Source organism: Schistocerca piceifrons, chromosome 7 (genome assembly GCF_021461385.2).
Source record: "Schistocerca piceifrons isolate TAMUIC-IGC-003096 chromosome 7, iqSchPice1.1, whole genome shotgun sequence".
Classification (NCBI taxonomy): Eukaryota; Metazoa; Arthropoda; class Insecta; order Orthoptera; family Acrididae; genus Schistocerca; species Schistocerca piceifrons.
The window spans coordinates 467,887,129-467,901,019 of NC_060144.1; the positions used below are offsets into that span (position 1 = coordinate 467,887,129).

Consider the following 13,891-nt stretch of genomic DNA (forward strand, 5'->3'; position numbering starts at 1 on the left):
TAGTGTATTGCATCTTACTGCGTAGTTTCCGTCTCACTCATAGCCAGACGTCGGCAATGTACTCGTACTGAAGCATCCAAGCGGAACAATATGTACCGCGTCTTGCTATTGTATGTGATCTTCTCCATGCTTCAAACGTCCGATGATTGTATCTCACTAGTCTCTGTGCCATATGACCTGCGGTGAGCAGAGGTACGCCTGTGGAGTGGTGGGTTTTGTAGCTCAATCAGGAAGAGGTTCTAGATAGAATGGCTACCCACCAACAGTCGATTACCAACACTGAATTGTCAAATGAATTTCTGCACCGTGCCCTTCTACTCACTGCTGCAGTCGGTGATAGTCGATTTCAGTTGAGCCAGTTTACTGATAGCTTACCTTGAGCACGGTGGTACGTGGAAAGCCAAGTGCCTGCACTACCTTGGACGAGGGCCGCATGTGGATGTTTAGCCAACATGAAATGCGTTGGCATCACGTATCTTTCCTACCCTGTACTCAGCTCTCTCGCCGATGGCCAATACCCATCCTGAGGATATCCCAGTGACATGCTACCGTAAGTAGTTCATGAGTTTTCGATGAGCAGATTGTTTAGTTAGCCCTCTCTTAAGTTTCGTTTATGACACTTAGAACAATGTTAAGTGACTTTAAATCCATAGGCTTGTCTAACTTGTGAGATAAGAAAAAGTATTAAAATTATGCAAAAATAACTTCCGACGAATTCTTAAGTCTCCACAACGTGAGTCACTTTACAGCTGATTATTTATTTCAGATACACTTTCTCGTATCTTCAGACCTTTTTAGATTTGTTACAACACTACACGTCAAATTCGTCGTCTTTTTTGGATACTTCAACAGTAAAGTACTGCTAATGTGTGACAGGTTTCCTGAGCCTGCTGAACGACGACATCCCTGGCAACGCAGGCCTCAAGGACCAAGTATTGGGGTTGCAGTGGGTGCAGAGAAACATCGCCGCCTTTGGTGGAGATCCCAGCAGGGTCGCCATCATGGGAGGGAGCGCAGGAGCTGGCTCTACATCACACCTCTTCCTCTCGCCGGCGACCAAGGGTAAGTTTCTCGTAAGCTATCAAATATTTAACGCTGGTGAGTTGACTGAATAAATGGCCGAGTAGAAAACGAGATACGAAAAGCAAAAATATCTACACAGTGGCAAGAAAACATACACTGCCTCAGAAAAAAAGTGAAGCATCCAGAAGAACGGGAAGAAAGGGAATGAAATTTTACAGGTTTGTAAGGTATATGATATTATTGTAGTGATTACAAAATCAAGTCAAATTTAGAAGCTGGCGTTATGACCTCATTTATCAGTATGACCTTGCACCTCCTCTGGCTTGGGTGCATCCACGTGTCATAAAACCATTGTACCCTCTTCTGAAGCGAGCTGGCTTACATCTGTTGTAACTGGTCCTTAATATCCTGGATATTGGGACTGGGACAGAGTGTACTTCTGAGCTGTATACGTACATGTTCTGTCTGTGACAGATCTAGGGATCTTGCTGGCCACAGGCGTATCTCAACATCATGCAGGCCATACAGGAACGAGCCATGTGTGGAGGAGCATTGTCTTGTTGAAAACTGGAACCATGATATTCTCGCATGAGGGGTGAAACGTAAGGACGCCGAATGTCCGTGACGTACTGTTGTGCCGGCAGAGTTCCCTCAGTCACTACATTTCATGACGTGGAGTCATATCAGAAGGCTCCCCACACTATTACAGCAGGAATAACACCACTGTGTCTGTCCAAAGCGTTGGAAGAAAGGGACCTCTCCCAAGGTCGTCGGAAAAGTAGCCGACGATGGTCATGCGGTGAAGTGCAGAACCACGATTCATCGTTCACGCCAACATTCCAGGTGCAGAGGTTTCGGTTTTGGTGTTAATGGCAGCCTACACATGGGACAGTAATTTCCTACTTCGGCTGCTGCTAACCTCCAACCAATGGCCTGGGATGACACCTGCCCGGAGTGACCGGGCGTGGACGACCAGAACCTTGACAAGGATGCTTGACTCTGAGCTCCCATGCAGTCCAACTTCGGGCCACAGTCACAACAGAACGCTCCACTGATCTGGATATTGCAGGATTCCGTCAGCCGGACAAAGAGGCTCCTTCAAACTTCATCAGATGCTGATAAGACTGTCTCCCACAAACACACGGCGTCTTTGTGTTGTCTTTGTGGTGATCACTCAACATCTGACGCTTTTGCAGCCCCTTATATACCCTACAAGGCTGGGAAGAACACTAATCCACTGTGGTGGCCGGTCAACGACAGGAAATTGTAACTCTAGGCACTTATACATCCACCAGCGGTGTGTATATTACGAAGTTACATTGACATGTGACGATGTCCTCTGCATGCTTCACTCTTATTTGTCAGGTAGGGTGCGTTCAGTCCATATCGTTCGTTTTCTTTCTCCTGTGGTTGTGTAGATGCCGTGTTTCTTGACTTCCGCAAGGCGTTTGATACAGTTCTCCACAGTCGTTTAATGAACAAAGTAAGAGCATATGGACTATCAGACCAATTGTGTGATTGGATTGAAGAGTTCCTAGATAACAGAACGCAGCATGTCATTCTCAATGGAGAGAAGTTTTAGAGTAATTTCAGGTGTGCCGCAGGCGAGTGTCGTAGGACCGTTGCTATTCGCAATAAATATAAATGACCTTGTGCATAACATCGAAAGTTCTACATCTACATCTACATCTACATTTATACTCCGCAAGCCACCCAACGGTGTGTGGCGGAGGGCACTTTACGTGCCACTGTCATTACCTCCCTTTCCTGTTCCAGTCGCGTATGATCCTGTAGTACATCGAGAGGTTGTAACAGTGGAAAATTGTATTGAAATGCAGGAGGATCTGCAAGGAATTGACGCATGGTGCAGAGAATGGCAATTGAATCTCAATGTAGACAAGTGTAATGTGCTGCGAACACATAGAAAGAAAGATCATTTATCATTTGGCTACAACATAGCAGGTCGGCAACTGGAAGCAGTTAACTCCATAAATTATCTGGGAGTAGGCATTAGGAGTGATTTAAAATGGAATGATCATGTAAAATTAATCGTCGGTAAAGCAGGTGCCAGACTGAGATTCATTGGAAGAATCCTAGGGAAATGCAGTCCGAAAACAAAGGAAGTAGGTTACAGTACACTTGTTCGCCCACTGCTTGAATACTGCTCACCGGTGTGGGAACTGTACCAGATAGCGTTGATAGAAGAGATAGAGAATATCCAACGGAGAGCAACGCACTTCCTTACATGGTCATTTAGTAATCGCGAAAGCGTTACGGAGATGATAGATAAACTTCAGTGGAAGACTCTGCAAGAGAGATGCTCAGTAGCTCGGTAAGGTCTTTTGTCGAAGTTTCGAGAAGATAACTTCATCGAGGAGTCAAGCAGTATATTGCTCCCTCCTACGTATATCTCGCGAAGAGACCATGAGGATGAAATCAGAGAGATTAGGGCCCACACAGAGGCATACCGACAATCTTTCTATCCACGAACAATACGATACTGGAAGAGAAGGCAGAACAGATAGAGGTACTCAAAGTACCCTTCGCCACACACCGTCAGGTGGCTTGCGGAGTATGGATGTAGGTGTAGATGGTTTCTTTCTCCTTTCCTCTAGTTTCCTTTCCTTTGCTTTCTAGTTTTTCAATATGTCTCATTACATCGCGTTTGTTTCGGCTTCGAAACAGTCTTCGTTTCCTTTTCCACATTACTATTTTGTCTTGGTATGCAAGTTTCTCCCCTCTTCCGTCCACGGTTTCTACTCAACAGGCTTGACTGTATCATCTGATGTATTTCAGTCCTTCGTTCTCTGTTGGAGATGTTGCTCTCGAGAACATCTCAGAGTGTTGCCAGCTCACCTTTAGATCTGTTTGACATCTAGGTTGTTCTTTGAGCTCCAAAATTATTTTTATGTTCATTTTTGGTACTTTTCTCTTTCGGAATACTTCATAGAAGGTGTTCAGTCTTCCTTATGTGTAGGATCTTATTATGACTTCATTATTGTATCGGAGTTCCTTCTATTTTTATGAATACGTAGATCAATCTTGCAGTTTATTTTTCTAGATTGTTACCTTTTCTCTTGGAAATATTGTATATGAAACTCAGCGTTACTGGTGGTGCAAAGCACAATCGGATCTGGTAATTTCATGTACTGGGTCCTAATTATGCGACTCTGTCGTTATAGGTAGGAAGGGTTTTTGTGTTGTATGACATCTTTCAGTTACTTTTTTCTGTCGTCAGTCTCCTGACTGGTTTGATCCGGCTCTTCCATGAATTCCTCCCCTGTCGCAAACTTTTCACCTCAGAATAGTATTTGCAACCTACGTCTTCCATTATTTGTTGGATGTATATCAATCTCTGTTTTCCTCTACAATTTTTGCTCTTTACAGCTCCCTCTAGTACCGTGGAAGTTATTCCGTGATGTCTGAACAGATGTCCTATCATCCTGTCATTTCTTTTTGTCGCTGTTTCCCTTGTATTCTTTTCGTCTCCGATTGTCCGGATAACCTCCTCATTCCTCACTTTCAACGTAGCACCACCTCTCAAATGCTTCGATTCCCTTCTTTTCCGGTTTTACCCACTGTCCATGTTACACTACCACACAATACTGTGCTCCAAATGTCCATTCTCAGAAATTTCTTCCTCAAATTAAGGCCTATTTTGGTACTAGTTGTAGACTTCTCTTGTAATGGAGGGTAAAGCTTTGACAATGCCAACCACGTTTGCTGGCGAAACGTCAGTAAAATAATCAGACGAACGGCGGCCGAGGAACCCGAGACAGAAGCCAATAGGCAGTTTTTCAAGAAGTGGCCACGAAAGCCTTAACAATTTTGTAATCAAATAAAGGCCGCAACAGACAGAGACAGCTGAAACAGGGGTGCTGTTACTTTTACAGCTTACGCTTATAAAGATCACTACCAAAACACAAGACCGAAATAGTTCAAGGTTTAGCCGTCATATGCTTGAACTCTTCATTCCCCTCTTTATGCTTTTTCGTATTCTACATGTTCATCTACACCTACATGGCTACTCTGAAAATCACACTTCAGCGCCTGGCAGATTGTTCATCGAACCACCTTCACTTTAATCTTTCCTTGCGAGCTCTGATTTCCCTTATTTTATTATGATAATCGTCTATCCCTATGTAGGTCGGCGTCAACAAAATATTTTCACATTCGGAAGAGAAAGTTGGTGAATGAAATTTCGTGAGATGTTCCCACTGCAACGAAAAGTGCCTTTGTTTTAGTGATGTCCACCCCAAATCTTGTATCATGTCCGTGACACTCTCTCCCCTATTTATCGATAGTACGAACGTGCTGCTTTTCTCTATGTGCTCCGTTAATCCTATCTGGTCAGGATCCCGCACTGCGCAGCAGTACTCCAAAAGACGATGGACAAGCGTACTGTAGGCAGTCTCTTTAATAGATCTGCTGTGTCTTCTAGGTGTTCTGCCAGCAAAACGCTTTCTTTGATTCCCCTTCCCCACAACATTTTCCATGTGTTCTTCCAGTTTAAGTTATTCGTAACTGTAATACCTAGGTATTTAGTTGAATGTACGGTCTTTAGATTTGATTCCTTTATTGCGTAACAGAAGTTTAACTCTTTTCTTTTAGCACTCATGTGGATGACTCGCACTTTTCATTTGATAATTTTCTCACCGTACAGATATCTTATCTAAATCGTTTTTCAAGTGGTTTTGATCTTCTGATGACTTAACTAGACGATAAGCGACAGCAGCATCTGCAAACATCTTAAGACGGCTGTTCAGATTATCCCCTAAATCGTTTGTATAGATAAGGAAGAACAGAAGTGCCTATAACATTACCTTGGCGAACGCCAGAAATCACTTCTTTTTTGCTCGATGACTTTCCGTCAGTTACTGCGAACTGTGACATCTCTGACAGGAAATTTTGAATAGTCTCATATCTGACAAAAGAGACGATATTCCATAAGCACACAATTTGATTGCAAACCACTTGTGGCGTAGGGTGTCAGAAGCAGTCTGGAAATCTAAAAATACGGAATCCTTTGGCGATAGCACTCTACAAAGCGAGCAAAGAGCTACTTGCGTTTCACAAAAACGAAGTTTTCTAAATCCGTGTTGACTGTGTGTCAATAGACCGTTGTCTTCGAGGTAATCCATAAAGTTCGAACATAATATATTTTCCAAAATCCTGCTGCATATCTATGCTAATTATATGAGCCTGTAATTTAGTGGATTACTCCTAATGCCTTTCTTGGATATTGATGTGACGTGTCTTTGGGTACGGATCTTTCCTCGAGCGAGCGGTTGTACGTAAATGTTAAGAATGGAGCTATTGCATCTGCTTGCTTTGAAAGGAGCCTAATTGGTGTACAACCTGGACCGGAAGACTTGCTTCCATTAAGTGATTTAAGTTGCTTTACTACTCAGAGGATATCTACTTATTAGTTACTCATACTAGCAGCTTTTCTTGATTCGAATTCTGAGATTCCTGTATGCGTCTCCTTTGGTGAAGGAATTTTGTAAGACAGTGTTTAATAACTCTGCTCCAGCAGCGCTGTCATCAACAGTGTTTTCATTGCTATCGTTCAGAGAAGGTATCGTGTCTTGCCGTTAACTTAAATTACATACGAACAAAACGTCTTTGCATTCGTTTCTTTTATTGCCCCCCCCCCAACCCCCCGACTCGGATGCTACATTTGCTAAAGAGTTCAAGGAAACCTTGAGTCTAATTTCAAACAGGCACCCCATTCACACAATTATAGTTGGTAGGAACTTCAACCTACACTCGACATCTTAGCGAAAATACACGTATAAAGTCGGTGGTATGTATAAAACTTTGTCTGGGAGCCAATTAAAAGTGTGAATTGTTGCGAAAACATTCTTGACTTCTGAGCAACACATAATTGTAAGCAAGTAGGCGGATATTGGCGGATACAGAGTTGCAGAAGCAACGGAGGAAGCATGTTAAATTTAAAAGAGCACGAAATACCCAAGGCTGGCGTAGTTTTACAGAAGCTTGAAATTGAACGTGATTTCAATGCGAGATGCTTTTAATTGTTTCCACAACGAAATCTGGCTGAAAACCCAAAGAGACTCTCATCGTGGATATGAATAAGGAAATGTGTGGAGTTATCCACATGAGTACTAAAAGAAATCAGCTAAATTTCGATTACGCGATAAGTCACACAAAACTGAAGGCTGTAAATTCAATTAATACTTAGGGATTACAATTACAAATAACCTAAATTGGAACGATCACATGGATAATATTGTGGGTAGAGCAAACCAAAGACTGCGATTCATTGGCAGAACACTTAGAAGGTGCAACAGAGACTGCTTACACCACGCATGTCCGCCCTATTCTGGAATGAGATTCGCGTCAGGTGGGACTGACGGATGACATCGAAAAAGTACAAAGAAGGGCAGCTCGTTTTGTATTATCGCGAAATAGGGGAGATAGTGTCACAGACATGATACGTGAATTGGAGTGGCAATCATTAAAACAAAGGCGTTTTTCGTTGCGACGGTATCTTCTCTTGAAATTTCAATCACCATTTTTCTCCTCCGATTGCGAAAACATTCTGGTGGCACCCACCTACATGGAGAGAAGTGATCATCACGATAAAATAAGAGAAATCAGGGCTCGCACAGAAAAACTTAAATGCTCGTTTTTCCCGCGTGCCCTTCGAGAGTGGAACGGTAGAGAGACAACTTGAAGGTGGTTCATTGAACCCTCTGCCAGGCACTTTATTGTGAATAGCAGAGTAATCACGTAGATGTAGACTCAATCAATACCTTCACTGTGCGATAGCAATGGTAACGTTACTCATGGCAGTGTCACTAAAGCAGAGATACTGAACACGGTTGGTTTTCTTTAATTCCTTCACCAAAGAAGATAAAGTAAATATTACAGAATTCAAACCTAGGACAACTGTCAACATGAGTAACTTTAGACGTTCTCGATATAGCGAAGCAGCTTAAACCACTTAATAAAGGCAGGGTCTCCGGTCCACACTGTACACCAGTTAGGTTCCTTACAGAGTGTGCTATCCATACTTAGAAATAATAGACAACCGCTCGCTCGTCGAAAGATCCGTAACTAAAGACTGGAAAGCTGCACAGGTCATACCAGTTCTCAAGAAAGGAAATAACAGTACTTCTTTGAATTACAGACTCATATCACTAACGTCGATTAGCAGTAGGGTGTCGGAACATATACTGTGTTCAGACATTATGGATGATCTCGAAGAAAACGATTTATTGACAAAAAGTTTACATGGATTCAGAAAATATCATTCTTATGAAAGACAAATAGTTCTTTGTTCTCACGAAGTAATGACTGATATCGACAGGGGATGTCAGATTGACTCCCTCTCTTTCGAGAAGGTTATTGCCACCGTCCTTCACAAGTGATTTCCCATCAAATAGCGTGTCTACGTAGTATCGTGCTATTTGTCCAACTGGGTTGAGAAAACTCTCATTTCATGAGTCATTGAGTAAAACAGAAGTAATATCTGACATTCCCCAAGGAATTGTTGCAAGCCCTCTGCTGTTCCTGATTTACATTAACGATTTAGGAGACAATCTGAGCAGCCTTCTTAGACTGTTCGCAGATGATACTGTTATTTACCGTCTTGTAAACTCATCAGATGATCAAAACGAATTTCAGAATGATTAAGACAGATATAAATGTGGTGCGAAAGTGGCAATTGACACTAAACAATGAAAAATGTGAAATCCGTCACGTGAGCACTAAACGTATCCGCTAAATGTCGGTTACGCGGGATTGCCACAAATCTAAAGGCTGTGAATGCAGCTATATACTTTGCGATTACGAATAACTTAAATTGGAACGATCATGTAGATAATGTTATGGGGAAGCTAACCAAAGATTGCGATTTATTGGCAAACATTTAGAAAATGTTAAAGTGGACGCCTATACTACTCTTGTCTGCCATCTGCTGAGGTATTCCTGCACGGTACGGGATATGCATCCGATAGGACTGATGGGTGATATCGAAAAAGTTCAAAGAAGGGCAGCTCGTTTTGAATTGTCACGAAATGGGGAAGACGTTTTTCGTTGTGGCTGGATCTTTTCAAGAAATTTAAACCGCCAACTTCCTCCTCTGGGTGTGACAACAGTTTGTTGGTGCCCACCTACATAGCGAGGAATGATCATTGTAATAAAATAAGTGAAATCAGAGGGCGCGTGGCTAGACTGAAGTGTTCGTTTTCCCCGCGCGTTGTTTGAGAGAGGAACGGTAGAGAAACAGCATGAAGGTGGTTCGATGAACCAGCTGCCAGGTATTTAATTGTGAATTGTAGAGATATCACGTAGATTCAGATATTTTTACTATTTGCGACGTGCCTCATTCAAGGGGCTAAGTCATTGAGTTTTTGAAGCTTGACATCTGCATCACCTTACCCCTACATCGATTTTCTTGGTCCACTTGCTGCTTCCTGCAACACTCATCATGTTGGCTCACTGAGGAGTCCGTAACTCTCTCTTAGACTTTAGCTGTGAACCTTCGATTTTGGCAGCAGTGTGAAACCATCTCATTGTAATAAGGGTGTAGTAATCCGGGAGAACTCTGCAGGGCAACTTCGATAGTCTCTCCCATCTAGTAATATACATACGCTAGCGCTATTACCTTCTCATAAATGCATGACACACAAATTCACATAACACGAAAAGAAAAACTGAATAAAGTTCTCACATAAACCGTTGTCCGCTCCCTCCTTTATCCTATATAAACCAAAAATCACAAACAGGCGCTTCTCGATCTATAAGAACTTATCCATATATATGAAGACTATCCTGTTGCCTTATACTATGAGCTAAGAAAAACTGCTTACAAAAGAAGGAAGTTAGTGATAGCATCACTGTGAATGCATTTTCAGACATAATGACTTGGGAACTATCACAATTCCATTTACTAACTTTATCATCATACGATACTTCATTAATATCTACAATACCTGACAACCTTCCATTACACAACGCAGTCATAATCCTAACATATCATCTTCACAATAAATCCTTTTTACTTCATAATAAACTTCAATGTCTTAAGTCACAATTACCTCACATACTGCGCCACAGGAACTCCGCGGTATCAGGAGCTTACTTCCTGGGCAGCAGTATCTTGTCAAGTAGCTTTCCTGCCCTTGGTACACTTTTCATCATGAAACTTCCCCTAGTACGTTTCTTGGTGCTGCTGATTGCCTTACGCTGACACAAGGGTTGTTGAAAATTGCACGAAAAAGTTACTCCCACAGCTGACGTGTCCTCGTCCTTCTCCCGTGATGTCACTTCTCTAACTTGGACAGATGTCGCAGGCGGATTTTCTGCAGTCATACTCACTCTATCTCGGGAGACCTGGAGCAGTTTAATGATGACGTAACATACAACGTTCATCTCGCATCCTATCAGCGTTATGCTGCTTTGAGTCAGTGTCGCATGATGCGAAGATAGCAAACGCTAAACATTCGGCGCTGCTGCGTCACTTATTCCATGTTCTCCTTGGTCAGTGCTGTATCACTGTTTACATCTACCTTACTGTCTATCTTGCATCTAGGAACTAAACAGCGTTCATTAAATATTTCCCTGATTATATATTCTGTGTCAATTAATACTTGTGCTACTTCCTAGTACGCTCTTTATTTTTTAGAGCACTCGTGTTACATGTCTGTGGAACTACTTCTTCATAAACCACCATTTCTATGACAGGTGCACACTTCGAAAAAAAATTAACTTGTTGCACTATATAACATCAATGTTTCCTGACAGGCATATTAAGTTTCCACTGTTATTAACAACACTCTAAATAGAAATTTCATCCGACAGTTCATATAACCTGTTGCCTAAACAAAATGATTCTTTTACGCTCACTTCTAATGCTATCGGATAAACGCAGCACAAACATAAACATAACTTTAATGCGAGTATGGATGCGCAACTATCCAAAGTAAATAATAAGATGAAACTTAGGCAAAAACTGAGACATGTGCTGAACTCCACCATGTACAGGGCGTAACAAAATGGTATGGCCAAACTAGGTATGGACAAACTCTTAACATTCCTCACACACACACACACACACACACACACACACAGGAATCAAGAGTTTTATATGGACATGGCTCCGAAAAAGTTTTATTTCCATTTTAGAATTTAGTTTATACAGCTCCTCAACATATTTATCGTCTACTCTGAAACGAAAGCTCATCCGTGAACAGGCCATTTGTACTAAATCGACTGTAGACACACTGTTGAATGAACCATTCATAGAAGTGTTCCCGCGTAGGAAAATCAGCTGCTGATAGTACCTGCACACATTGCTCATGGTACGCATACAGCAGGTTCTCATGTAGCGCTCTCTAGTCATGTCATCAACGTTTCTTGTTGCTGTTGATTGCCTTACGCTGACACTAGGGTTGTTGACAATTACACGAAGAAGTTCGTCCCACAGCTGGCGTGTCCTCGTCCTTCTACACCTCCCGCAGTCATGAGTAGTAGGCTTAAATGACCCATGCTCCCTAAGACGATGATGAATTGCTTCAGACGACATCCTATTGGGGCACTGTGATTCTGGAAATCTCTCCCGATACAAAGATTAAAAGACATGGCCATTAGAATCTGCTAATCCCTACAGCAAAAGGTGTCTGTCAGCTCCGCTCTAGAGCGAACTTCCACTGCACTGTGCCGGAAACCAAGTCCGTGATGAACACTGAACAGCTGATGCTAGGTGGCCGATGCTAGTATAGCAAAGAAGTGAGTCACATATCAACATTATCCTCGTTCAATTGGAACTACAAACATTGTCGGTGCACCTAAGAATTTCAACTTACTCTACATTCTAAACAAACGTAATCAAGAGGGTGTTTTGAATATTTCATCTAAGAAAACGTTTTATGTAACGCTGACGCTTTCTGTTTCCGCGTCTTTCCCAAGAATAAAGTAGAAATGAGCTCTAACATGAAAATAAAACGTTTCTGGTCCCATGTCCATATAACATATTTTATTCTTTCAAGTCTGAGAAATGTTTCCTGGAAGTTTCGTCCTACCGTTTTGTTTCATCCTTTATAGATTTACACTGGCCAGTCACATTAACGTGACCACCTCCTATGTTCGAAATCTACGTGCAATAAGCACTCACAGACGCCACGTGGCAGCACTAGCAGTGGAGGGTATATAAAGCGTGTCAGGGAGTCGCGGGAAACTTTGGAGTCGTTGTAGTGCTGAAACGGAGTGATTATCTGATGTCCAAAAGGGCGTAATCATTGGGGTACAGGCCAAGGGAGGAACATTACCGAAAATGTTGACGTGCTTCTGTGGTTAAAGTATACCCTGCATGGCAAAATGGCGCTGTCCAAAGCAGTCTCCGAGGTAACTGTGATGCACCTTAGGCCATGGGGGACAGGAGTGAACGGCAGCTGCGGAGATGCGTACAGGCGAATAAACATGCAACAGTTGAGCAACTGATCGCCCAGATGAACTGAAGAGCTACCAACAGTTACCAGCACTGTCTTCTCAGCGACCGTTCAGCGAATGTTGCTGTGTATAGGCCTCTGAAGTGTGCGCCTGGTTCATTCACCCATGCTGACTGCTGTTCATCGGTTACGAAGGCTGGAATATGCAGACTAGTACCGCAACTGGACGTCCACTGAGATGAATCAAGTTTCATACTCCGTCGGACAGATGGTCGTTGACATGTACGGAATGAAACGTCTGAAAGAAAACACAGGAGGGAGGGTTATGGTCTGGGTAATGTTTTAGAGTATTCCCTGGGTGATCTCGTCATTCTGAAAGGTACAGTTGATCAACACAAGTATGCCTCTATCCTTGGGGATCATGTCCACCCCTAGATGCAGTTTGTTTTTCCTGGGCACAGCTTGCTGTGTACGTACGTGGTTGGATAAACACCAAGATGAGTTTACTCACTCTCCTTGCCACCGAACTCATCAGATTTAAACGAATTGAGAATTTGCACGCTACCTCGAGTGGGCAATATTCATGTCTTCTTTTCTCAACCGAGAAACCTAGCACAGCTGGCCACGGAACTGTAGTCAGTATGGCTTCAGACCCCTGTCGATTCCTTCCAGACACTTCCACTGACACTGCACGCCTCGCAGCAGCCTGTGATGCAAATTGCGATTATTGAGGTTTTTTCCTAAATTTCTATTTAGAATAAATAACGCCTGCATTGCATACAGACTTATACCTTTCTGGCACCCAAGGCGTTCCTTGTTTCAAGCGCACTCCTCTCCCTGTTTGTCTGGAGAAATGCCATTTCTTTCGGTGTACCCAAAACTCCACACGATGCGGTTCAGTGCATGGGCCGTATGAGCCATTAGGTTACAATGGATACACATAAATCGTGTCATTAGCTTATCCCTCAGGCCTTCCGCTAACCATAACCGAGTCTACACCAGCCTTAATGGTTCAAAATGGTTCAAATGGCTCTAGGCACTATGGGACTTAACATCTGAGGTCATCAGTTCCCTAGACTAAGAACTACTTAAACCTAGCCAACCTAAGGACAACACGCACATCCATGCCCGAGGCAGGATTCAAACCTGCGACCGTAGCAGCAGCGCGGTTCCAGACTGAAGCGCCTAGAACCGCTCGGCCACAGCGGTCGACAGCTTTAATGGAAAAAAGAGCACCGGGAGGAGGAAAAGTCCAGGAACAACAGATACAGGAATTCGGGAGTGGTTATATAATGTACATGCTGATACTCATTTACGTTGCTGATGACCAAAGCATCTCTGGCAACTCAGTTTCTCACTCCAAAACGCAGCGGATTGGGTGTGCAATGACCGCTATGGAAAGGCTGGAGGATCCCTTCTTTTAGCTGTCGAGACGGCGGGAGCTCTCCGAT

General features: G+C 42.9%; 1 protein-coding gene across 1 annotated transcript in view; it reads left to right on the top strand.

The window, feature by feature from the left end:
- Positions 1–13,891, top strand: part of LOC124709019 (juvenile hormone esterase-like) — a 160,863-nt gene that overhangs the window by 97,320 nt on the left and 49,652 nt on the right. Inside the window, exon 11 of the mRNA XM_047240666.1 lies at positions 877–1,062. Within this exon, the coding sequence (XP_047096622.1) occupies positions 877–1,062 (186 nt within the window). The remainder of the gene's footprint in view (positions 1–876; positions 1,063–13,891) is intronic.